We start from the raw sequence: 23,324 nt of genomic DNA, 5'->3' as shown, positions 1-23,324 counted from the left end.
AAGACTGCTGGCAGTCCCAACCTTTCATTCTAATGATTTAGAACCCAAAAATAAAAGACTCTCAGAGTCTGTATGTCATATCCCATGGAAGGACTCAGAATAACCCTACTTGGATGATGTACCCTCTTTCCTGTTCTTCTTGCCTTCAACCAGCCCATAAAGATGACTGATATGCCACGATTGGCCATTGGCCCAGTTCTGTGGCTCATGAGCAGGTTGGGTCCCATGCAATGACAGCTCCCCAGAAGAATGATGGGCAGGTAGCAACCAAAGCAGTCCTCTAAATATGTCACCCTTAGAAAGACCTTCTCTAGTGTAAGATGATTAAAAAAGAATGTGCTTCCTTCTAATATGTATGGTTTCATTATTTTAAATATAAATTTTGACCCATGTGAGAAAGTGAGGGAGATGGAGAAAGACAGACAGGGAAGGGGGAGAACTTGGTGTGAGGTAGGGATCCTTTGCTGGATGTTTTTATACGTGGAGAGAAGATGACCTTGAAACTTACTAGGTCACCCATTTCCCAGTTTGATCACTTTTTCTTCTCTTTCCTTGAGTTTATTCTGTGTTAACATAAGTACTATGAGATTAGGATGGTGGGAAGGGCAAGGGCTTTATCTAGCACAGGGCTTTTCACACTGGGCATTAATAAATATCTGATTTAACTTATTGAACCCAATGCTCATGCTTTCCAGGGGACATCTGGGCATCCAGATATATAGCAATGGAGGTATAGAGAGGAAACCAGGAATACCACAGATATCCCAAACTGCCTAGAAATGGGGGTAAGGGTAAACCTTGAATTCCCTCCCAGAGCCCTGATGGGGGTTGGGGAAGGAAGGGTGAGCCTAAGATAAGGAACAAAGGACACAGGTGGACAGGAGACTGCCACTTCTCTACCACCTGTGTGCACAGTCAGGTTACCTGTGGGGGGTCAGAACATGTGGACACCCAGCAGTGGACAACTTCTTTCCTAAATATGTCCCCACATATTGAAAGCTTCATTATGTTATCTCCTTAACATTAGAAGAATCTTTTAAAAATGATTCTCTTGTGCTAAACATTATCTCAGGTTCAATAATTCCTTCATTTCACCCGTTTCTTTTTCTTCACTTAACTTGAAGGGGGGAAAAATTAAGCATTTTAATTTTAAAAGCAAGTACAGTATGATCCCATTTGTATGAGATTATTCCATTGACTCTGATCCCATCTATTGATCCTTCCATCTCTTTGTGTGCCAGCTGTCAAGGGTGATCATTTCTAGATTGCACTGGGCTTTTCTATTTTGCTTTCATCTTTTAAAAATCATCAGCACTTATCATTTCTACAAAAGCAGTAGGCTTATTCCTTTTAAAGAATAAAGAGTATGATAAGAGGCATCCACATTCTGCTACTTAGGTTGGATATATCTTTCTCAATATGTGAAAAATTATTGTCTACTGGCAATTTTTAGTTGTGCATTTGTGGTGAAATCTACTCAGAGCCTCAGAGGACCTCAGCCAGAAAGAGAGGAGACGGGGAGAATACAGCCACAGACTAGAAAAGAGAAGAGCTACACAAGGGAGGCCTGCAGGTCAGGGATAGCCCATGGCTCCAGGGGAGTAGCCCACCATGTTCCTGTAGCAAAAGACCCCTGGTTTCCATCTCTGCTTTGTCTCTGGACACCTTGCCTATCACTGGTGTCAGGCTTGTTTTGCATTCCTCCCTGTGCCTACATCAGCATTGTGCACCCAACAGGCGCACAATAAATGCTTACTGGATGAGCAGTTCCCAAGGGGGTCATCCTCCCTAAATAGCACCTCTTTTTCTTTCAGGCTCACAGGCTTTCAGCTACCAGCCACCATTGTCAGCGCGGCCACCACCCTCTCCCTGCATCTCATCAGCGACTACGCAGTCAGTGCACAGGGCTTCCACGCCAGTTATGAAGGTAGGTGCCTCCAGCCCTGGCCACGGGGGCCTGGCATAGGAGGTCCTAATAGCCCCAGGCAGGGCTGTGATGCTCTGGGCTGTGGGGAGGGGCTGCTTCCGATTCAGAGCTGGAGCCTGTCCTAACAAGGCTGGTTACTGGCCAGTAACTGAGTTACTTAAATTGCCCAGGCTGCTGCGTTTCCAGGAAGCTGAGAATTGAAATCAGAGCTCAGCTGCAATAGTTTTTCCTGAGGGCCTGGTAACATCTACTTCTCTGTACCCTTAACTGGGTTTTGTTGTGTTTTTATTTTTTTAATTCTGTTTTCTATTGGGCTTAATTGTATAAGGTACCTCAGCTTGGTTTTGGAAAATAAGAGTGATATAAACCCTAAGTAAAAGCAATAAAATAAGTCGCTAGAAAAAATTTCTGCTCAATACAGTGACTGCAAAGAGTCAGTTTTATATCGTTCAGAGAACAATTACTACTTTTTCCTTAATAGCATGGATTAGGGTTCCTTGGTTTGAGTTATGCAAATAATTTCCACTTCTCTCAGCCTGTTTAAATGTGGTGTTAGCATTCAAATTAACACTAATATCTTCAGATTATACACTATTATTATTATTAACTTTATTATGCTAGTTCAGAAGGTGGTACTTCTAGATCTCTGTCATTTCCCTGGGAAATTTACATCTCATTAATAGGTAATTATGCTGCTCTTGGCTAAGACCCACACTGCTATTTCATGTTGAGATCATTAATGGGCATATTTTAAGACTGTTAATAATAATTAATAACAGTAATGACATAATACCCTAGTAAAGCATGCCAGTTACTCCAAAGCTTGCTTGCTTTTGCCTCCAAGAAGTTGAAAAATAAGGGATGCTGGTGAGCTCTTCCTCTCAGCACACCAGTGCCTTTCCCTTCCCCTCCTCCTCCCCCAGGTGCACCTCCTTTGCCTTTCTCTCTCCTAAGCTCTAAGGGCCCCTCTTTCGCTTCTGTAACCTGTTTCCTGAGCCTACCCAACCCAGCTGGCTTACTTCTACTACCTCTGTAACTTTCTAAATAAACTTTCTCTTATAATTTGAAAAAAAAAGTGATGCTTTCTTGAATAGCATCTATATTCTATAGCAGTATAGAAATAGATTCCACCTTTGTCTTAAGACGGCAGGAATATACCTTCGAAAGAGGGCAGATCCTACTTTCTTGGTCAAATCCACCCCTGGTGGTGTGGGGGACGCAATTTGATGCTTTAACCTGAGCAATTGAGGTTTCCTGAGCAGGTCTCCGTTATTTTTAACTAAAGCTTCCTGAGAAGGCCCCAGAGAAAGCTCCACATGCTTTTAACTGCGGGCTCCTGACATCATCATAGTCACCTTTAACTGCAGGCTACTGAAAAAACCCCACTTGTCTTTAAAGTGAGGTCACCTGAGATAGCCCAATTTCTTTTGAAAAAACAATCAGTTCCTCCCAATATTGAGCCTGTGATTTTGGTCATTCTGGTTACATCTTTACCCTGAACCCAAACAAATTCTCTCCGAGTTTGACCTACACCTTTGTTACTAAGAGAGGCCTCTTCGGAAGCTCCTTACGGTCTCTCTGACCATGAGCTCAGTCCACAGTATGTTGGCCTGGGGGAGACAGGCTGTGTTTGGGGATGGTTGGGGGAGTGAGTCATGACACCAGAGCTGATACCTGCAGAGACCCTGTGTGCTGAGCCCTCACGGTGTCCTCCTTCAACATTTCTTGTAAATATTTGTCTGAGGTCTGGACTCTCATGAAGCTTTAAGAAAAAAGTGTCCTGTTGATTGCTGACCTCACTGTCCCCTCTGGGAAACAGTGCCAACATTTGCCTATCAAGCAGAGCAGATCTGAGGCTACACTCACAGAGCTCTTTTGAGTCAGAGATTCTATCCTGGAATTCGTGGCAGGATCTGTATTCTGCAGACCCCTTATAAACAAGGACAAAATTCCAAAGGTATAAAGATATATGAATTTTTTCCTAGGAAGGGTTTAGAACAGGGATCAACAAGCGAGGCCTCCCCTCTCCTCTAGGGCCCATCCAGCCCCTGGCTCATTTTTGTAAATAAACTTTTATTAGTGCACAGATGAGCCCTTTTGTTGACATATTGTCTGTGACTGTTTGCATGCACGACAACTTCAGAGTTGAGTTATTGCCACAGAGACCATATGGCCTGCAAAATCTAAAATATTTACTAGCTGGCCCTTACTAGAGCTGTGCTATGCAACATAGTAACCATTAACCACATGAGACTTTACATTTAAATTAATCAAAATTAAATACAATTTAAAATTCGGTTTCTCAGTCATACATGCCTCCTAGCAAGTGTTCAGTAGCCACACGTGGCTTGTGGCTGCCCTATTCGACAGCACAGACAGATAACATTTCTATCATCACAGAAAGTTCTACTGGACAGAGCTGAGCCAGCGCTTCCATCAGATTCACAAAGGCTCTGAGATTCAAACAAGGTTGCAAAACATTAGGATAAAGTAGAAGCCAACGGTTCCTTCCTCTCACCTGCCTGGCACAGCAGAGGCAGCCCAGTCTGGAGAATGCTCAGCCTTCCACAGCTCAGCCTTCCACAGCAGGACCGAGGGCAGAAGGAAGGACCTGTCCTACCTCAGCCACACGATGGTGTCAGGGCTCTAAGTCATTGGCTCTATGCTGACAAAGCCTTGCAGGCGGGGCCCATACAAGCCTTGGTCTGGTGCAAACAGGTTGCTGTAGCTGAGGGAGCTCTGTGCAGCTAGCTGTGCAGGGTTTCTGCCGACTCCGCAGTCTGTGTGGCTGCTGTCTGTGTGCTGACCAGCAGCAGGAGTCAAAGATGTCTGTGCTGACACTTGGAGTCAGGCGCAGAGAAGCCAGGGCTGGGGTTATCACCCAGCCCCATTGATCTGGCTTAGGACTGGACCATGGGGCAATTTGTGCATCTGGGAAAGTGTGAGTTGCACTGACTTTTGGAACACCCAAAATGGAGCGGCAAGGAGGGAGGGAGGAGGAACCAGGAGGGGCAGCTGCTGCTGGGAATATAGTACAGTGCAAGTACATGCACCCACAGGGGTGGCCTGGGTCCTCGCTATCACTGGTTTTACCAGCAAGACACCACATAATCCCACATTTGGGGATTTACTGATAAACACTAGCTTCTTGAGCCTATAACTGACTGACTCACCTTGGGCAGATTTTTAAAAGCTCTCTGGGCCTTACTATGGGGGCATAGGGAGATCCACTCATCAAAAGACCACGAAGATTTGGCTCTCAGGGAAGGAAGTCAGCCCCGCTCACCATTGCAGAGTTTTCCTTAGTCATTTGTTCTGAGCAGGCAGGCAGGCAGGCAGGCAGACGGACTCTATAGAAGGGGCCCCCTCCTGGCTGGGCTGCCCCCTCTCAGGACAGCTTCTTCAGAGTCCCTATTCAGGAAGTCACTGTGCCCATTTCAGAATGACACCAGGTCCTGCTCTCGGTGGCCCCCATTGGCCTATGTCCCTAATTGTCCGCTATCAAAGCAAGTTTGATACTCCTCCACCCCTTTCGGGAGAGTGAAAGTGCAGATAAGGAACTGAAGTGCTGCTGGGATTCTGGAGGAAGGTGAAGTCAGGCGAAGAGTGTCAGCTCACAGCTGCTGCTGCTGCTTCAAGGGAAAGATCAAAAAGGCCAGTCATCAGACCCTGAGATGCCAGGAGATGCTTGATTTGTAATCCCAGGGGGCAAGAGCGTGGGCTGCAGCCGTGGACGGGTGGGAGGGGGTCGGCTTGTATTACGTACTGACTGTATGCCAGGTGCTGTACATACATTCTCATTTAATCCCCATGATGTCCTGGTGGACAGACATCGCTATCTCCATCTTACAGACTTGCAAACTGGGACTCAGGAGTTTTGTCTTTAGCTTAAGGCTACTTGATAGCCAGGAGTAGCTTTTCTGGCACTAAAGACAACACTCTTCTCTTATACTGTGCTCCTTGCAAAACTCCTGGAGTTAGACAGAGACCGGTGACTCCATTTCACAGGCCGGTAAACCGGAGCTAAGTCGGAGGCAGGGAAAGGACACAGGCTGGCACAGGTCATTCCAGGGAGGCAGCAGATGTGTTTCAGAGCTTCTCAGTTAGGGTTGCTGGATAGAGTGCAGGATGCCCAGTTCATTTGAATTTTAAATTATTCAAATTTTTAAAATTTGATTTTTTTAATTTTCTTTTTAGTATAAGTATGTCCCAAATATTTGCTGGGACATACATATACTAAATATATATATATATATATATTGTTCATTTGAAATTTAAATTTAACAGAGCATCCTATATTTTTATTTGCCAGATCTGGCCACCACATTCTCAGCACTGATTCCCCAGGAGCCCTCACCCACTCACTCACCCCCTCCTCCTGACTCCCAGATCCACCCGGTTCTGCTTTGCCCAGCTGGGGCTTGCTACAGAAGGTCTGGCCACACCTCTGCCATTCCAGCGAATGCACATGTAGGCAGCCCTCTACAGACACACACGCATATGCACGCAGACTCAGATCTGTGTGCACTTGGGGTTATGCTGTGTGTGCAGTTTCTGTAATCTGATTAATGAGGCCGTGGGTTTCCTGTGTTAATAAAAGCAGTCCTGCTTTGTCCTTCTAATGACTATCAGGGAGGGAGCCATTGTGGTTTGCATATACCACAATTATTTAACCAGCCATCTTCTGCGGGCATTTAGGTGAAGGATATCCTTGTACATACAACTTAAACCCTCATCTAATTATCTTCCTAGAATAAATTCTTGGAAGTGCAGTTGCTGGGTCAAAGACTGTGCAGATTTTATGTTTCATACATAATTGCACAGCATCTTTAGAAAGGTTATACTAAGGCACATGTCCACCAACAGTGCACAAGAGGGCCCATTTCCTGCATTTGACCTACATTGCATGTTGGTGAGTTTCAAATCAGTTTCATTGATTAAAGTGGGTGAAAAAATGCAGCCTCATTTGTGTTAAATTTGCATCTCTTTGATGATACAGAAGGTTGATTGAGCACCTGTCATCACTTACTGGCCATTTGTAGATCATTTTGTAAATTGTCTGTCCGTGTCTCTGCCTACTTTTCTTTTGGGGTGTTAAGGTTTTTTTTCTTATCTTTTTTGTAAGTGGTTTTGCATATTAAGGATATTAATGTTATGAATTTCCTTTTGATGTGCAGCAGTTTTAAGTTTTATGCCAGTGATTTAAAACTTTTTAATTTTTATTTTACCTTTGGTGTCAGGCTTGGAAAGGTCTTTTCTGTGCCAAGATCAGATAAATAGACACTTAAATGTTCATCTTATTATTTCAGGAATTTTTTTTGTTCCATTTCACTTTTAAATCCCTTTGGAATTCAGTTGTGTTTTTCTTGGTTTCTGTATCTGTCTCTGCCTCGCTAACACTCGCCGTGTGTCCTTCTGTATGTCTCTTTGAGTGTGTGGAAGCCTCTTACTTCCCAGTTTGCCCTCCCTGTGTTTCTCCCTGATGTTTCTAGTCTTGGCTTCCTCTTCTCCATGCACAGCTCTCAAAGACTGCACTGGATTGTTTCTCTCTATTCCAGACTGATCAGCAGGTAAACAAGAATTTTAAGCAGGTCAGAAAAATCTCAATTAGATTAAGAGTCTCCGCAGGGTTCTAATACCTAATCCTGGCTGCACCTTTGCATTTTAGCAGCATTAATCTTGAGCTGTCACTCTGACACGTTCGTGAAGGAGAATTCATCTCTGAGTGCTGGGTCTCAGTCTGATCTATTTAACCATCTACATCTAAAAACAGGTATTTCTGTTTAGCTAAATCTGTCACCTTGGCATCTTACTATCAGAATACTGGTGGCTTTCTTAAATATCAGGCCTGTTCTAGTTTGCTTACTAAGTCCACATAGAATCCAGAAGGATCAAGAACCTTAGTTTTGCAAAATCCCTGATAACCATAAGGGGTGAGGAGGCAGAATACAGTGATTGAGATCTCAGGTTCTGGGTTCAAACATATCTGGAATCCAGTCCCATCTCTGCCACTCCCTAGCTATGGGATATTGGGCAGGTTATTTTATTTGTCTGAACTCTAGCCTCCACACGTGTAAAATCGGCATAAGGGTAATACTCCATAGAGTTGTGACAATCCAAGAAGAGAACACACAGGTCACATGATGTACTCAGTGCAGGGCCTGGCGAATTGTCAGAGCTCCATAAATGTCCGCTAGTTAATGAAGTCACCCTCCTTCTGACCTTACTTGACTGAGGTTCTTCAGGAGATAGAAGGGAAGATACATCAAGTCCACAGGTCACAATCCCAGCCCCACTGTCAGCCCCTGGCTCCTGAGTTTGCATAAAACCCTCACCCCAATTGTTCATGATGTTTCTAGTCTACAAATAGACTGTGGCTTCTTTGGGGAAGGACTGGAGAATTCTCTGTGTCCATGAGCCCCAGTACTGCCTGAGAGAGTACATGTCTGATGGGGATGAGGTATTAGGCCCTATCACCTGGTGGATCAGAGCTGATGAGTTAGGTCGAGACCAGACACTTAGTCTTTCCATGGGCTCTTTTCTTTGTATGATGTTGGCATTATAGCTAAAGATGCTAGTAACACATTCAGGCCCTAGACTGTGTCTTTCCAGGTAGATAGACACACACACACACACACAAGCACAACACTTTTCCTTTTTTTTTTTTCCCATATAATTCAGATGCCCTGAAGCCCACCCATGATCCCCTAGTCCACCCGAAAAACTGAGCCCAGAGAGGCTGACATCATACATAAAGGTCATGGTGGAGAGTCTCTCATTCATTAAGCTGATGTTTGTTGAGCACCTATTGTATGCACACCTGATTTTTCCTCCAAGCTTCATTTTCATAGTCACGACTTGTCCCCTCTCTCTCTGTTCCCTCACATTTCCTAAGAGGAACAGGACAAGAACAGATGAAGGGCTGAGCTCAGTGTCACTTCTAAAAGAACACCTTGGTGTGCGTTCACCACCAGTGGAAGCACAGGCATGTCATCTCTGCATAAGGACCACAGCTTGGTGCAACAGGACTAGACAGACATACCTATGAAGGACAGACAGAGGAAAAAAGCGCCCCGTTGTTTCTCCAGCAGGAGAGAGATTTGGAGCAAGCTTTAGCGCCGAGTGTAATTCCCTGGCTTCTGCGGGGGAGGCAGGGTTGAAGGTGGTCAGGCCACTGTGTGCACAGGGAAATCAGGGCCGAAATGGACCCCTTATGACTTATTCCTTCCTGTAATTAGACCTGTTGATTCCCCTCTCCCGGTCTCAGCTTCAGATAATTTCCTCATTCTGAAAGAGTTCCCCAATTCTGGGACATTATACAGACATCTCAAAATTGGGCTAATGGAAGCTATTCAACTATATATATACTGAATACGCAATTTGCACCATCCAGGCCACTGCGAGCCAGAATAGCAGGCCTGGCAAGACCTCCTCGAGGGTGGGAGGCGAGGATCGGCCATTTCCTCTGCCCAGGAGGGATGCTGTGTGCTTCCTGAGCCAATTCGCTCCATTTCCGATAGCCCTGCCTTGGGAGTTGGAGAATATTCCTCTTAATCAGGACTGTGGAGTAGCAAATTAATACATAGAGATGTGACATTTGAGACAAATTGGGCAGCACTTCTCAATAAGTGGGGAATCAGGATGAATTTCATATCACGTCTTCAGTAATCCCACAAACAGTTCATCACGCACGGTGATATTTTCCCCTTTGCGGGAGGGGATTAGCATACCTTGAAGATGATATCATACCAAACTCTAGTGCCTTCAACCTCTTCACATCAGGGTGTCCAAAGACAGTGATGAAGGGGAGGGGCATTTTCAGGTTGCAGGATTACCTGCAGGTAAGGTGTACACCTACCTTACTTCTCTGTCCCTGTTTATTCATTCAACCAACAAATATTTACTGCATACCTGCTCCTTGCCAGGTCCCAAGGCAGACTTCGAGGAATAGGAATGAAGAAGTGGCATCTACCTCCAGGGAGCTCTGGGACCTACGCTTGCTGGGAGGAGCAAGAGCAGGGGAGCAGGGGTCAGAAGGAGGTGGGTTCAAACCCGGGGTAGCTGTGAGACAGGCGAGTCTCCCAACCTCCCTGAGCTGATTTTTTTGCAGAAAGGAAACTTGGGCTGTAATGAGGACGGAAAGAGTTAATGCATGGGAAACGCCTGGCACAGAATCTCTGTTCCCTGAATACCAATTCCTCCACCACAAGATTGCCATGCTGTCTGGTTGGGTCTGTGCTGATGACATGTGAGTTCTGCCTTGTCCCCGTTGCGCAAGCTTGGGCAAGACACTGAACCTTTAGCTTCCTCCCGTGGGAAATGGGATAACCTCTCCTCCTTTCTAGGGGGTGTGAGCATTAGTGATGAGGTATGGGGAGCACCTAGCCTGACATTTGGCACATAGTAGGCACTCAGTAAAAGGAAGCTATTATAATAGGGCTTGATGGGTTTTGGGGGAGTGAGAAGAAATTCTTTCCCATGACAAAACCTTTGGTCAAGCCTTGTGGCTCTCCAAGAGCAAGGAATGTCACCCATTTTGTTTTCTTTCACCACGGTACCTTAGTCCAGGGCTTGCCACCCAGTAGGGACACTGCGATAGTAGCCAGTGCTTGCCTCTCCTTACCTGGTTCCCTGCTAGTTCATACTGGGCTTTGGTGCAAATTAGCACAAGTGGCTACTCTGAGGGGCACAGCCCCGTGAGCACATGGCTTAGTGGTTGGTGTAGTGTCGGATTCAGTTCTCATTGTCGCTCGGCATGGCATCCTTTTGCAGTTCTCAACCTGAACAACTGTACATGGGGGCCTTGCACCAGAGCCTGCCTCTTAGGTGTCAACCAAAGGTGCAGAGACTCATTATAGGTTAGGCGCAAGGATCTTGGAGAAATTTCACTCAAAACCCTCTAATTGCTTCCAGGATGGAGTACAAACTCCTAACCTGGCCGTCAAGCCCTACCTCCACCTCTCCCTTCTCCAGCCACACTGGGCTTGTCCAATCTTTAGACCAGACTGTCTCCCCACTCATTCCTTAGACACACAGAGTCCCCTCTCCTAAACCTTCTCTCCTCCACCCTGTGACTCTTCTCTCTTCCTTTTTTCCTTCTAATCTCTGCTTGCATCAAATCCAGGCTCCTGCCCTGGTGCACGGCACTCCTTTTACATTCTCTTAGCTCCCTGTGTGTCTCCTTCCCTCACGTGCGTCACGTGTGTATTTCCTGCTCCCCGTTTGTCTTCTCCAGTCCTGTGTGTGGTTCTGGATGCTGAAACACACAGCAGCACACCGAGCTTACAAGCTCAGGGCCTGGAGGGAAAATCAACTCCCGAGTCAGCCTGTTAGTAGCCAGCGTGGGACTTTGAGCAGGTCACTTAACCTCCTTTGACCTCCCCTGACAGAGGAGGACAATAATCTCTTCTCTGTGGGATTATTGCTGCGAACAAATAAGGCCTCAAAAAGCAACCATCTGGGCCCTAGCCCAGGATCTGACACATGGTAGTTGCTCAATAAATAATGATTCAATAAGTGAGTGGATACGTGATCATGTTACCCAACATAAAAGACCCAGACAAGGAAAGAGATGGGATGGGCTCACAGTACCTGGGACCGTGTTCTCATTGACTCTAAGATGCCCTCAGTTCTGAGATGCACCACTTTATTTGATGTACCACTAAGAGAGAAAAAATGCTGCCAATTAAAGTATGACATGCCATCGATTATGAGACACATCCCAATTTCAAAAGGTATTAAATTCTGGAGAAATGTGCACCCTAGAACCAATGAAATATGGTAACTGTTTAATTGGTTTTGACCACCCCTCAGCCTCATTTGGGTGGGTCCATCAATCTGACCTCTTCTCGGACCCAGGGCTCTCCAACTTGTCAGAGCTCCTCCTTTTCAGCATTCGTGTGGTCGCTCACGCCAGCCATGTGATCACCTCTTAATTTATTCTTTCAGCACCGAGTCTCATTACTTCTCAATTTTCTGCATTGAACTCTGTTTAACACCTATTAGCGCAGGTCTTCATCTGATAAATGCCCTTTTCATGAGAGGCAGCAGGATGCCCCAGTCTTGACCCTCCCTCTCACTTCTGTGCCCAACGCAGGGGAGCTCATAGAACCCAAAGGTGGCTTCCTCAGGACCACTGCCGCCCACTCCCAGCCCCTCCCATAATGCCCCCCCAGTCATTGGGAACACCACTGTGTGGGGACCTGAATATCATTCTTCCATTTGGATGGGGGTGGGTGGGAGGGTCAGCTTTTACCCCAGTGGCTGCAGCTGGACCACAGCTGTCTCCCTCCTATGGACCTGGTGACCCCGTCAGAGTTTCTTCCACTTACTTGAGCCCTGGAGTTTCAGGGGACCCATGCCTTTCTTCCTTGGAGTGACTTATCTCCCACCTCATGAGCTGAGCATCAGCGGGGGAAAATATCAGGTTGAATGTTCCAGTTCCACCTCTTCCCATTGGTAATTTGGGGGGATTAGCCGCTGTTTTGGGTTATTCTTTCCAGCCCTTCCCTTCATGTGGATGACTGAGGGTTGAAGCCACTGACATTTCATTGTCACAGCAGGAGAGAAAAGCACTTCCCGCTTTAGGTGGGAGATTCTGACTTGGAGATCAGGCGGTAGACAGATGACATCTCTGACCTTCCCCTTTAGATGATCTCATTAAAGGACAGGAGTTGTTCCACAGTCCTGTGTCCTCATACAAACCATGGGACCTAAGCCTCTGAGATGAGGAAAGCAAGGGAACCAGCACTGGGTGAGCACCTGCAGCATTCCTGGCAGGGCACTGAGAGCTTCACAGACACTGACATGCTGCAGCCTCGTGAGCAAGGCCTTAGGATCCTCATTTTACAGATGAGGAAGTCAGGGCTCAGAGGGGTTAGCTTTGTGTATGGCACCTAAGGGTCATACACAGTGTGAAAGTCTGTTTGGTTCCAAAACCAGCCTCTCTCTACTCTGTGCTGCCTCTCAAAATAAGTCCCACACAGTTCTCTAAGCCCGTCCCTCCCAGCTTCCCCGATCCCACAGAAAGGGAGGAGCATGGAGAGGCAGGTGGGCCAGCACAGAGCACTGGGCACCTCCCAGGGCCTGCGGTCCCTGGCTTGGCCTTGCTGAGGACATCCTTGCTGCCCAAGACCTCGTCCTGTGGATGATGGCTTCACTTCCTTGCTTTCCAACCCTTCCAGTGTTTTGTTACCTGCTCCTCCCTCAACATCTTTATCCAGCCACATTTCTGTCAATGAATTAAATTACCAGGACCTAAATCTAGGGAAGTGAAGGGGGTCAGAGGAATGGGGAAGCCAAGTACACTCCAGCCTCAGGGTCTCTACATTCTGTCCCTTTTGCCTGTACTACTCTGCCCTGGTGGCCCCATAGCTCTCTTCCTCACCTTGTTCAGGTCCTCTGCTCAAATATCCCCTTATCAGAGAGGCCCTTCCTGACCACACGATGTGAGAGAGCCCCCCACCCCACCACTCCCTCCCATCCCCTGACATATGGGGTGCTTACTCCTTACTTGCTTATCGCTGTCCTCCCACCAGAATATGAGTTTCCGGGGTCAGGGCCTTTGTATCTTTTGCATTGTTATTGTTCTTCGCTGACTCCTCGGCTCCTAGAATAGGTCCAGACATGTATTAGGTGCTCAATAAATATTTGGCGAATGAATGAATGAATGAAATCAAAGGCCAGAAAAGAGAATGAGCGTGTGTATGGGCATCTGCAAGAAATCCATCAGGGTGGGAGTGTAGAGCATGAGAACGGAGGAGTGGCAGGAGCTGAGCTAGGCGAGGGTCAGGGCCAGCTCAGGAGGACCTGGGAGGCTATGGGAAGGAGTTTGGGATTTATTTGCAGAGAGAGGCAATCACCAAAGGGTCTTAGGCAGGGAAGTGACACAGTGAGATGTGCACTTTAGAGATAGCGAGGAGGGCAGGGGGCAGTCTGGAGGCCTGGGGCAATTGTGGCCGGGGACTGTTGCCCAGTGCAGAACGTTCCAGGACCTTCCTCAGCACTGGGGAGGGCACCAGGACCTGGGGAGACCTAGCCTGCGGCTCATACCACACTGCCCACATTCCCTGTGGATGGGTAGCTAAGTGGCTGGCACAGAAGGGATGCCCTGCATGTGGAGTAGCTTGGCTTTTCCAGTGGCTTAAACAAAAACATTCATGTCATTGTCCTGCAGACATTCATGATGTGACTGTAATTGACTGAATAAGCTCACCTTGAGTTCCGAGGAATAGAGTGCTGGTGTCCAGTTATAAGCAATGTGGATGAAGCCCCAGAGATCATACTTGGAAATTTTGGAGGGGATTCAAGAGTAAATACATTGGACAGGGATTGTAAGGGTGATAATGAAAGCTAACCTTGCGTCAGCTCTTACCAGGCGCCAGGTGCTCTTCATAGTGCCATACTTTGTACCATGCAATCCTCACAACAGTCCTATGAGGTAGGCACTATTATGATCCCCATTTTACTGATGAAGCACAGATAGGTTAAGTAACTTGCTTGAGGTCACACAGCAAGTAAGAGGTAGAGTGTGGGTTTGAACCCAGGTGGTTTGATTTGAGCCTGCAAAAAGAAAATAAAATAATGTCACACAGCTGGGACTGTTAGACCCAAATTAAACATTCCACTATACGAGAGCAGTGCCTAGCTTTGTACTTTAAAGAATCTAACAAAAGGAAAAGATGCACAAATCTGACTGTATTCAATTGTGAAAGTTCTGAACAATAAAACCATCTAGAAGGGAAGGAAAAACTGACTGTTGGATGCTAGCAGGAAAGGGTTACACAAAGAACCCACACAAAGTAGTAAGAAAGGTACCTGGAGTTCACACCAGAGGAAATAGAGTCAGCAAGTAAATTACACAAGAAAGCTATTTGGCCTTGCTAGTAATCAAAGTAATGTCAATTAAAACAGCTAAAGGACACTTCATCCCCTGGTCGATTAGCTGGAAGAGTCTTGGGGGACCCGATCGAGTGCTGGAGCTTTGCAGAGAAACAGGCAGTCACACGGTTCTGGTGATGATGTAAAGTGGTCCTTTGGGAATCCAACTTGATCACATGTATCAAGAGTCATAAAATGCTCGTGTCATTTGACCCAGTAATTCCCCTCCTGGGAATATAAGTCAACAGAAGGAGAAAGTTATGGCACGAAAGTGTTGATTTCAGCATTATTTATAATGATGAAAAATTGGAAACTGTAAAAATGTCCAACAATAGGGGAATGACTAGGGAAATGATGGTGTATCTACCTAGTGGATTTATGCAGCCATTTAAAATTATAAAAGCATTATTTAGTACTACAGGATGATGTTTATGATATTATTTTCAGTGGAAAAAGCAGAATGCAAAATTATGTCCCCATATTTATGACAACCATGAAAAGTAGGTCTTATAGGGACAAGGACTGCATAGAAATAAAAAAAGGTAACAGTTGATATGAGATGCCAGCGAGATTGTGGGTAATTTATTTAAGTTTCTCTTTATGGTGGCTCTAGTGTTGATTGTTTGATGGTGAGCAAATAGGAGGAAGTTCAAATCAAAGAGTAAACTAAGATCAACAATGAAGTCCTGGCTTATGTGAAAACTACATAGAGGTTTCAGTTAACTGTGAGCCAGAGGTCACATGGCTGTATTAATAGAAGTATAGGCTCCAGATCTCGGAGGTGAGTGCCTTCAGAGGAAGGAAACCCACATAATAAGGCAATAATCAGGAGCAAGGTGTTTTTGAGGGTCATGGATTGTGTATCCAGCATAAGACCTAGGACAACAGAGTAGGTGTTTGGGATAATGAATAAGAGAAGTAATGATCTCGCAAAGAACAGTTCAGGAGAAGGCCTAGAAGTGACTTGAGGATTGGTCGCAAAGAAGACGAATGTTTATTCTGGATTGCTCCAGAGAACAGAATGGTGTCTAATGCATAGATATTATATAGGTGAACTTCAGCCAAGAATCAAGAAGAAACTTTACATAGCTTTATTTATCATAAGCTGAAGTAGGCTGCCTCATGCAGTAATGCGCTCCCCAACTCTGGAGGTGCTTAAGCCAGCGTCCGACAGAGCAAGCTCAGCCATAGGTGCCATTAGCATACTTCTCAAAATGGTGCCTGTACTGGATTTCATCAATTAACATCCATCGACTCTAAGATGCACCACATTTTATGTACCACAAGGAAAGGAAGAACACTGCCAGTTAAACTAGGACACATTCTTGATTGCAGGACTCATCTCAATTTCTGAGCTATTTAAATGTAAAGTGTGAAAAAAAGTCAGTGAAATACTATATAGCCTGGGCGGGGGATATATGGTATGTCTTGAGTGTACAAATCTATAGGCTAAACATGGTACATGTTCCAGTTTTAACAGGGCTACGATATGAAAGCAAGCACACACACACAGACACACCCCTTTTTCTGCTGAGGATTTCTTTAATGTGAGAAGATGGGCTGAACTGAATGGGGGAAGGGCTCCCTACTGCCTTCTAAAATTCCTGGCAAATCTCAGTTGCTAATTCAATGACTCTGTGATTCTGTCACTTGCTACTTTAAATCAGTAACTCCCCATTCATTAACTTGATTGACTTTGATTCTAAAGTGTTCCTAATCTCTAGTATTGGCCTAGGCCCTGCCTATCAAGCCTTATTAACACTAGGCTGGCACTTGGCAATTCCCCCTCCCCTCATCCCACAACTCTTTTCCTGACCCACATTCAGCCCTTTCGTGACCCAAACAGGGAGCTGTGGAGGGTCTGAGAAGGTATGGCACCTCACCTGGAACATTAGCCTTCCTCAGGCACAGGTAAGCCCAGACCCAGTGTCCACAGTCCCCCCTCATGAATCTCACCTAGCTAGCCTCTCACCCCCTGCTGGAGGCAGGAGGAGAGCAGGATGCAGACAAGGCAGTAGAAGGAACTTGTAGTTTGGGACCAAATAGTCCTTGGGTTAATCTGCCATTCACTATGTATCATCTGGAGAATACACTATATTATCTCTGTGCCTCAGTTTTCTCAGCTATAAAATGGAGCTGATGCCTGAGCACAGTGAGATAATAGCAGTGCCCATCTATCGCCATGCCCAGTGGGATTGAGTTTGCTTTCTTCTCACTCTGGGACCATGGGAGACTCTTCTTAAACTTCCATGTCTACCTCAAATGGACGGTGACATGTGGGAAGATGCCCTTACTTTCTTGGGGAATACTGTCTGGAAGGCTGTGCTTTTAACAGCTCCCCCTTCGCAAGTCAGGGAGAATGCACTCTTTCCTGCACCACCCACCTAGCTGTCCTGGAGAACAGCATGGACCCTGCTTAGAGGCAACACATGGATTGGCTGGCTTCTGGTGCGGCTTCTTGGGACACAGTCTGTTCCTTGGTTTCTCGCTGTCCAGTCTAGCACAAATGGGAGAAAATGTTCCAAACACTGTAAAGGTTATGAAAACCTCTTTTTTTGGTTCAGCAGTCTATTCGTCCATCCACTCATCCATCCATCCCTAGACATGCCTTGGATGTGCGATACAGTCCTTGACCTTGGACAGTCTTGATCTAGTTGGGAGACAGATAAAAAATCCAATAGCTGTGATGTACATCCTGTGAGTCTGCTTGAGAGATGAGGGCATGGGGCATGGTGGCCACTGGCTTAGGCTCAAGGAAAAGAGTTCCCTGGATGGACTTTGGAGTCCACACCACCATTTACTGGGGAATCTCCAGGTGAGTCAGCAGCACCTCCTGACTCCCCAAGGTAAGAGTTTGCCTGGCACATTTGAAGAGCAGAGATGAGCCAATGTGGCCAGTGTAGTGAGGGATAGGAGGGTGGTAGGAGGCGATAAAGCAAGAGAGGGAAGAAGCAGATGCAGCCTTTACATTGTGGAAGGACTTGGCTTTTGCTCTGAGTGCAGTGGGGCCCTTGGTGGATTCTGAGCAGAGGGCGGCCTGATCTGACCTTCCTTGAAACAGCTGCTGTGTCTGTGCTGATACTGAAGGATGGCCAGGCGGGGGCCGGGACACTGGCCAGGCGTCTACTGCAGCGATGCAGGCGAGATGAGGAGACTCAGACCAGGGAGCATCAGTGGGGGTCTGCTCCAGGTAGATTTTGAAGGTGGAGCCAACAGAACCGGCTGACAGATTGGCGTTAGGGAGAAGTCAAGGGTAGCTCCAAGAATGGAAAACTGGCAGCATGGAGCTGCCATTAACTGAGACAGGGAAGCCCTTGGGTGGAGCTGTCTTGGGAGCGCAGAGATCAGGAGCTCACTGGGGACCATTAGGGGGTGAGATACCTGCCAGGCCCAGGAGGACCTGGTGCAGAGGCAGTTGCTTGAGGAGCCTGCCTGAAGAGCCTTCTCAGAATGTAGACAGTATTTCAAGCCACCGTTTAAATGAGATGACTCTGAGAGGGAGGAGAGATAGAAGATAGATTCTTTTTACTCCCCAAAGCTGCATTTGCCGGAGGTGTTCAGAGAAGGCCCTCCACCCTTTTTTGCAGGCCTGCCTCTGGGAACCAGTAATGCCTGTTTCCCGGTTCTTGCAGCAGCTGTAGCTTTAGTCCCTTCCAGAGGTCTAGGAGAGGACAGGCCAGCCTGCAAGGACACCACTGGCCCTGGCACAGGAGACTGGTCCCTGCCCCGGGGGCCTTACCAGCTCCCTTCCTGTCTTCCTTAAGCAGTTGCCTAGCAGGAGCTCAGGAAGTGTTGGCTGAGCAGAGAGATGCAAGGTGTCGGGACAGTGGGTTCTACCTCGAGGTCCTACGAGAAACGAGAAGGCCTGTGCTGCTGAGAGCACACCCCTCTGAGTAGCAGGACAGGTGGTGTGTGTGGGTGCTGGGAGGCTGCTGGCAGCAAAGAAAAGGAGCGCCCGCAGCACAGGGAGCAGAAGCTCATCTCTGCCTGGCAGGCACCTACTGCCTGGGGACCTATGGATTGAAAAATCCGTAACAGGCATGACAGTGAGTGATAATACTTGAAAAGAAACCCGGGACGTCTGCTTTCAAAGCCACGTTCCCCAGAATGCGGATCTGAGCGTGGTTCCTGTAGCTGGGCCTTTGGAAATGTCTGAGTTAGCACATGAAGAACAATTGGCGAGCCTCTGGCATGGGCGTGGCATGGGGCTTCTTTTTAAAGGCTGATCACTGGTTCACAAATGTGAGGCCTTAGGGATGGACATATGGTGTGCAGGGCTCCAGGAAAGCCAGGGCTTAGGGCTGGTCCTGGTTAGAGTGAAATGCAGACAGGCTCAGGAGAGGCAAGCGTGTCACCTCTGTTCCCAAGCCCTGACAGCTGTGATGAAAGAGCTGTTTAGGATTTGGCAGTATTTCACTGGCTTCATTTTGTGGGACTGTGTATTCTTGATGGAGGCACATTCATTTGTTCAACAAGCATTTACTGAGCAACTACTGTGTGGTAGGCACAATTTGAAATGCTGGGCTTAAAGCAGCTAACAAAACAAATGCCTTATGGAGTTTATATTCTAGTATATGGAGCAGATAACAGACTAAATGAGTAACATACACAATATATAGGTGTTAATGAGCTCAAAGCAAGCTAAAAAGGAGAGAAGGGCTGGAATGTATCCAGGGTAAGGAGGCTGCAAATTTAGATTGGGTAGCTGGGGAGATCTCCTTGAGAAAGTGATATTTGTGTGAGAACCTGAAGGAGGCGAAGGAGTGATCCAGGAGGATGTCTGAGGAAACCCTGTTCCGGGCAGCGGCAATAAAAGCACGTGCAAAGGTCCTGAAGTGGGCCTGACATGTTCAGGGAGCAATAGAGAGTCAGGGTGCCTAGAGGGGATGAGCAGCGGTGACATGAATAAGAGGCAGGATCAGAGAGACCACAGTTCCAGATGACATAGACCCTGGTAGACTGTTTTACAACTGGAAGGGCAATTTGGACCATTTGGCCTACATTCCCAATTTTTTGGATGAGGAAACTGACCCCATTCAGGCCAAGTGGTTTGTCTATAGTCTCAGGTTTCTGACATCCAGATGATTCCTTTTCATTCAACTCATTTAGCCATTCAGAAAATGTTTGTAGACATTTCATTTACTATTGGAAATAAAAAGTAAACAAAACTGGTGGAAAAGCCCAGAGAACTAGGTTGGAGAAAGGATGGACTCTTATGAGAAGGAGCTCATAGACAGTATTTTAATTTTTTTATTTTGATGAAAGCACTTAAAAACATCACCCCAGAGCAAGTGGAAATTGGGATGTCTAATGCCCAGTTTACCTGATTTCTGGACTTCAGACAGTGTTGACATCAGTCCACTTCCACCCACCTTTACATCTAGAAGTTATTAGACAGGGTTATTAGCCCAGGGCTCAGCCTCCAGTGGGGAAGGAAGCGAAGCATGCAGTAATTTGAACAGGAATTACTGGCCTAGTGCAAGGCGGTGGGGATTCACTGGTGATTAAAAGTAGCCTTTGCCTGAGCCCTCATGGAGCTCCCAGCCCAGCTCAGGACAGGCCAGTAGTCACAGAACAGTGACCAGGGCTGTGATGGACTTGATGGGGGCTGTGGGAATGCAGAGGACAGTGTTTGAATCACACTTGAGGCGGGTGGTTTAGGGAGGGCCTCCAAGAGGAAGCAGAGAGAGACGCAGAAACAAATCATGGAGAGAGTCAGTGTGGCAGGCTCTGGCATTTATCAGCCTGGATTCAGATCTGGCTCCAATGGCTATAATCTCTGCGACCTTGGGAAAGTCATTGAACTCACTAAGCCTTGATTTCCTCATTTGTAGAATGGGGATAACAGTGGAACTTACCCTACAGAGTTATAGTGAGGATTAAATGGGAGATACAGAGTAGCTATTTAGCCCATGTAAATGCGCAATAGATGGTAGATATCACCAGTAGTACCCAGTATAGTGGGATGTTGTGGACTGTAACTCCGCTGGGCTCTTCCTGGAGGTGGGCATGCTGTGGCTGAGTCTTAGGGAGCAGGGGAGGAGTGAAGTGGAGAGGAGCGTCTTCCAGGCAGAAAGGGCAGCCTGAGCCACGACGGGGCAGCAGAGGCCAGATGGGGAGTGTGAAGGGCTCTGTGTGGTTCAGTATTAGTAATTAACTAATGATAATTAGAAGGTAAGAAGGGGTAAGATGACACTGAAAATAGGCAGGTCGGGAGTTAGAGGCCTGAGTGAATGTTAAGCATCTGGACGTTGTAGATAACGGAGAGCCATTGAAGGGCTCTGAGGAGCATCCAGGAAGACCAAGTCTGCTGGACTCTGCCCCCGGTGGGTGGAGTGAGCCTCTGAGGGCTCCCTCACCTGCACCGCAGGAAGCTGAGGTGTGAATGGGAGGTGAGGAAGTGGAGGTGAGTGTCTAGACACTTTTTTAGAGACATTGAATGGTAAGGGTAGATGTGGGTCTAGGTGAGGTGCTGGGTTTGTTTGCTTTTATTTTACAATAGGAGAGACAGGGGTGGGCTTAAACACTGAGAAGGCATTTGCTGGAGAGGAGAGAAGGGGATGACAAAGTCCCGTGTGGCTACTGGAGAAAGATTGTTCTGTACCTGCACCTGTTGTTCTGTTTGGTTCTCCTGTTGAACAGGAGACGATGGTAAAGCCCTGTGGCAGGCCACTGGAGACTGCCTGCAGATGGACAAAGTCCACTGACTCAACCTAGGCCATTTTCCTAGTACCGAGGCCTCGCATTGCTCCATGTTGACTGACAGGACCTTCTGCCCACCCACCCAGACGACAAGAGGCAGCACAGCTCAGATGGAGATTATGGGAGCTGGAGTCAGAAACCTGGAGTGAAGGTTCTCAGGGCCTCTCTGCCTGGCTCCTCCCTAGAGAGAGAAGTTTGAATTTGACATTTAACCTCCCAGGACCTGCATTTTTCTCCTCTAAAAGAATGAGGCCAGTGCTAATAGCTGCCATGCCTTCTTCAGGCGGAATTTGGTTGGGAAGGTTACATGGAAGGAACGTGTGGGAAGATGGGTGATGAAGGAAGATGCTGCGCACAGCTGTGGTTTTCCGGGCTCCTGTGCCCTCCTGGCATAGGAGCCCTGGCTGTTGAGTGCAGAGGATTGCAGCACGGTTCGGAATTCCAATTTGGTTTGGCGTGCCTTATAAAGCATAATTGTTTGTTGGTTTAAGTAAGATCTCTAGTTTTTTTCCAAAGAGTCAAACAATTTATACTCAAACTGCAGCTTGACAGCCAGGCTTGGAGATGCTCATCTTTTTTTCAAGACCACATGTCTTGCTTTTACAGATTATAAACATAGTACATGTTCATGGGCGAAATGGGCAAAATGCACGAAAGCACAAAGAAAATTACAATCTACTCCAATCTGACCCTCTAGATATGACCTCAGTTAATATCTTGGTATTTATCCTTCCAGACGTGTGCATATATGTGTGTACAAACTTGGAATGATATATAGTAGTATTTATATTGCTATAATTATTTAGCCAATCCCCTGTGTTTTGTTTCCACTTTTCCCTTATGATAGATAATGCTGCAATGAAAAATTCCGGTACATAAATCACTGGGTGCATCTGATTATTTCTTTAGAATAAATCCATAAGGGTATGGCCATTTCAGAGACTTTTGGTGGGTGGTTTCAAATTGCTTTCCAGAAAGATTTATATTGCCAGCATTTTATACCCATCTCCTAACCCCCTCCCAACACTGAATATTAATATTTTTAAACAATGCTTCACCAATTGGACAGGTAAAAGATGGTTCACCAACAGGGGTCAGAGGAGGCCAGTCCTGAGGGGTCACCTGTGTTCCAGCAGCTGTAGGAATCACAGCAGAACTTGTTTCTCAGACCGGTTCCATGGCCACTGCTCAACCTGCCCCGCTCAATGAGGACCGAGTGAGTCCTTTGCGCATGTCTCAGAGTGGGCACCCCCAGGAGGCTGAGGTCAGGAGAGAGCATTCCAGGTGGGGGCAGACCAGTCTCCTGCATTTCATCTTGGTTGTACTTCTGGGCTCAGATTCTAGGCCCCCTTTTGGGCTCCACTTGTACTTCAGAATTCTCTGCCGTCCTTGGGACCTTCCTCTTTCCAGACCAGATGCAGACCTTCTGCAGGGATTGAGCTAGCAGAGTGTTCATAGTATCCATACTTGGATCAGCCTGTCCAGCGGCTCCCTGGAGGATGCTCGTTGGCCTCCTCATCAGTGCTTTCTTATTATTCTGTGGGGGCTTCCACTCTCTGAGCCTGGAGCAGTCTTCACCTGGGAATGGTCACGTCTCCACCCTGGACACAACTAGAGGCTCATGGGAGAAGAAGAAGTAGAGAGCATGAACTTCCTGAGTGGGTACCCAAGAATGAATTGTGGCTCATTCATTTAGTCATTCAGTCTTACATGTGCTGTTAGGAGGAAAATGACCAGGTCCTTTGGTGCTTTCAGGAGCTCACAACCAAGTGAGACAGACAAGCCCAGAAAGCAGCAATCACACCCTGGGGGGTGA

At 46.9% G+C, this 23,324-nt stretch overlaps 1 protein-coding gene across 1 annotated transcript in view; it reads left to right on the top strand.

The window, feature by feature from the left end:
• The window catches only part of CSMD2 (CUB and Sushi multiple domains 2), a gene marked incomplete at its 5' end in the record, with an annotated part of 488,286 nt that overhangs the window by 94,305 nt on the left and 370,657 nt on the right, over nt 1-23,324 (top strand). Inside the window, one exon of the mRNA XM_081146285.1 lies at nt 1,815-1,927. Within this exon, the coding sequence (XP_081002411.1) occupies nt 1,815-1,927 (113 nt within the window). The remainder of the gene's footprint in view (nt 1-1,814; nt 1,928-23,324) is intronic.

This window comes from Miniopterus schreibersii (genome assembly GCF_964146895.1).
Source record: "Miniopterus schreibersii genome assembly, chromosome: 8".
Taxonomy (NCBI): Eukaryota; Metazoa; Chordata; class Mammalia; order Chiroptera; family Miniopteridae; genus Miniopterus; species Miniopterus schreibersii.
This window is presented reverse-complemented; position numbering and strand designations above follow the sequence as displayed.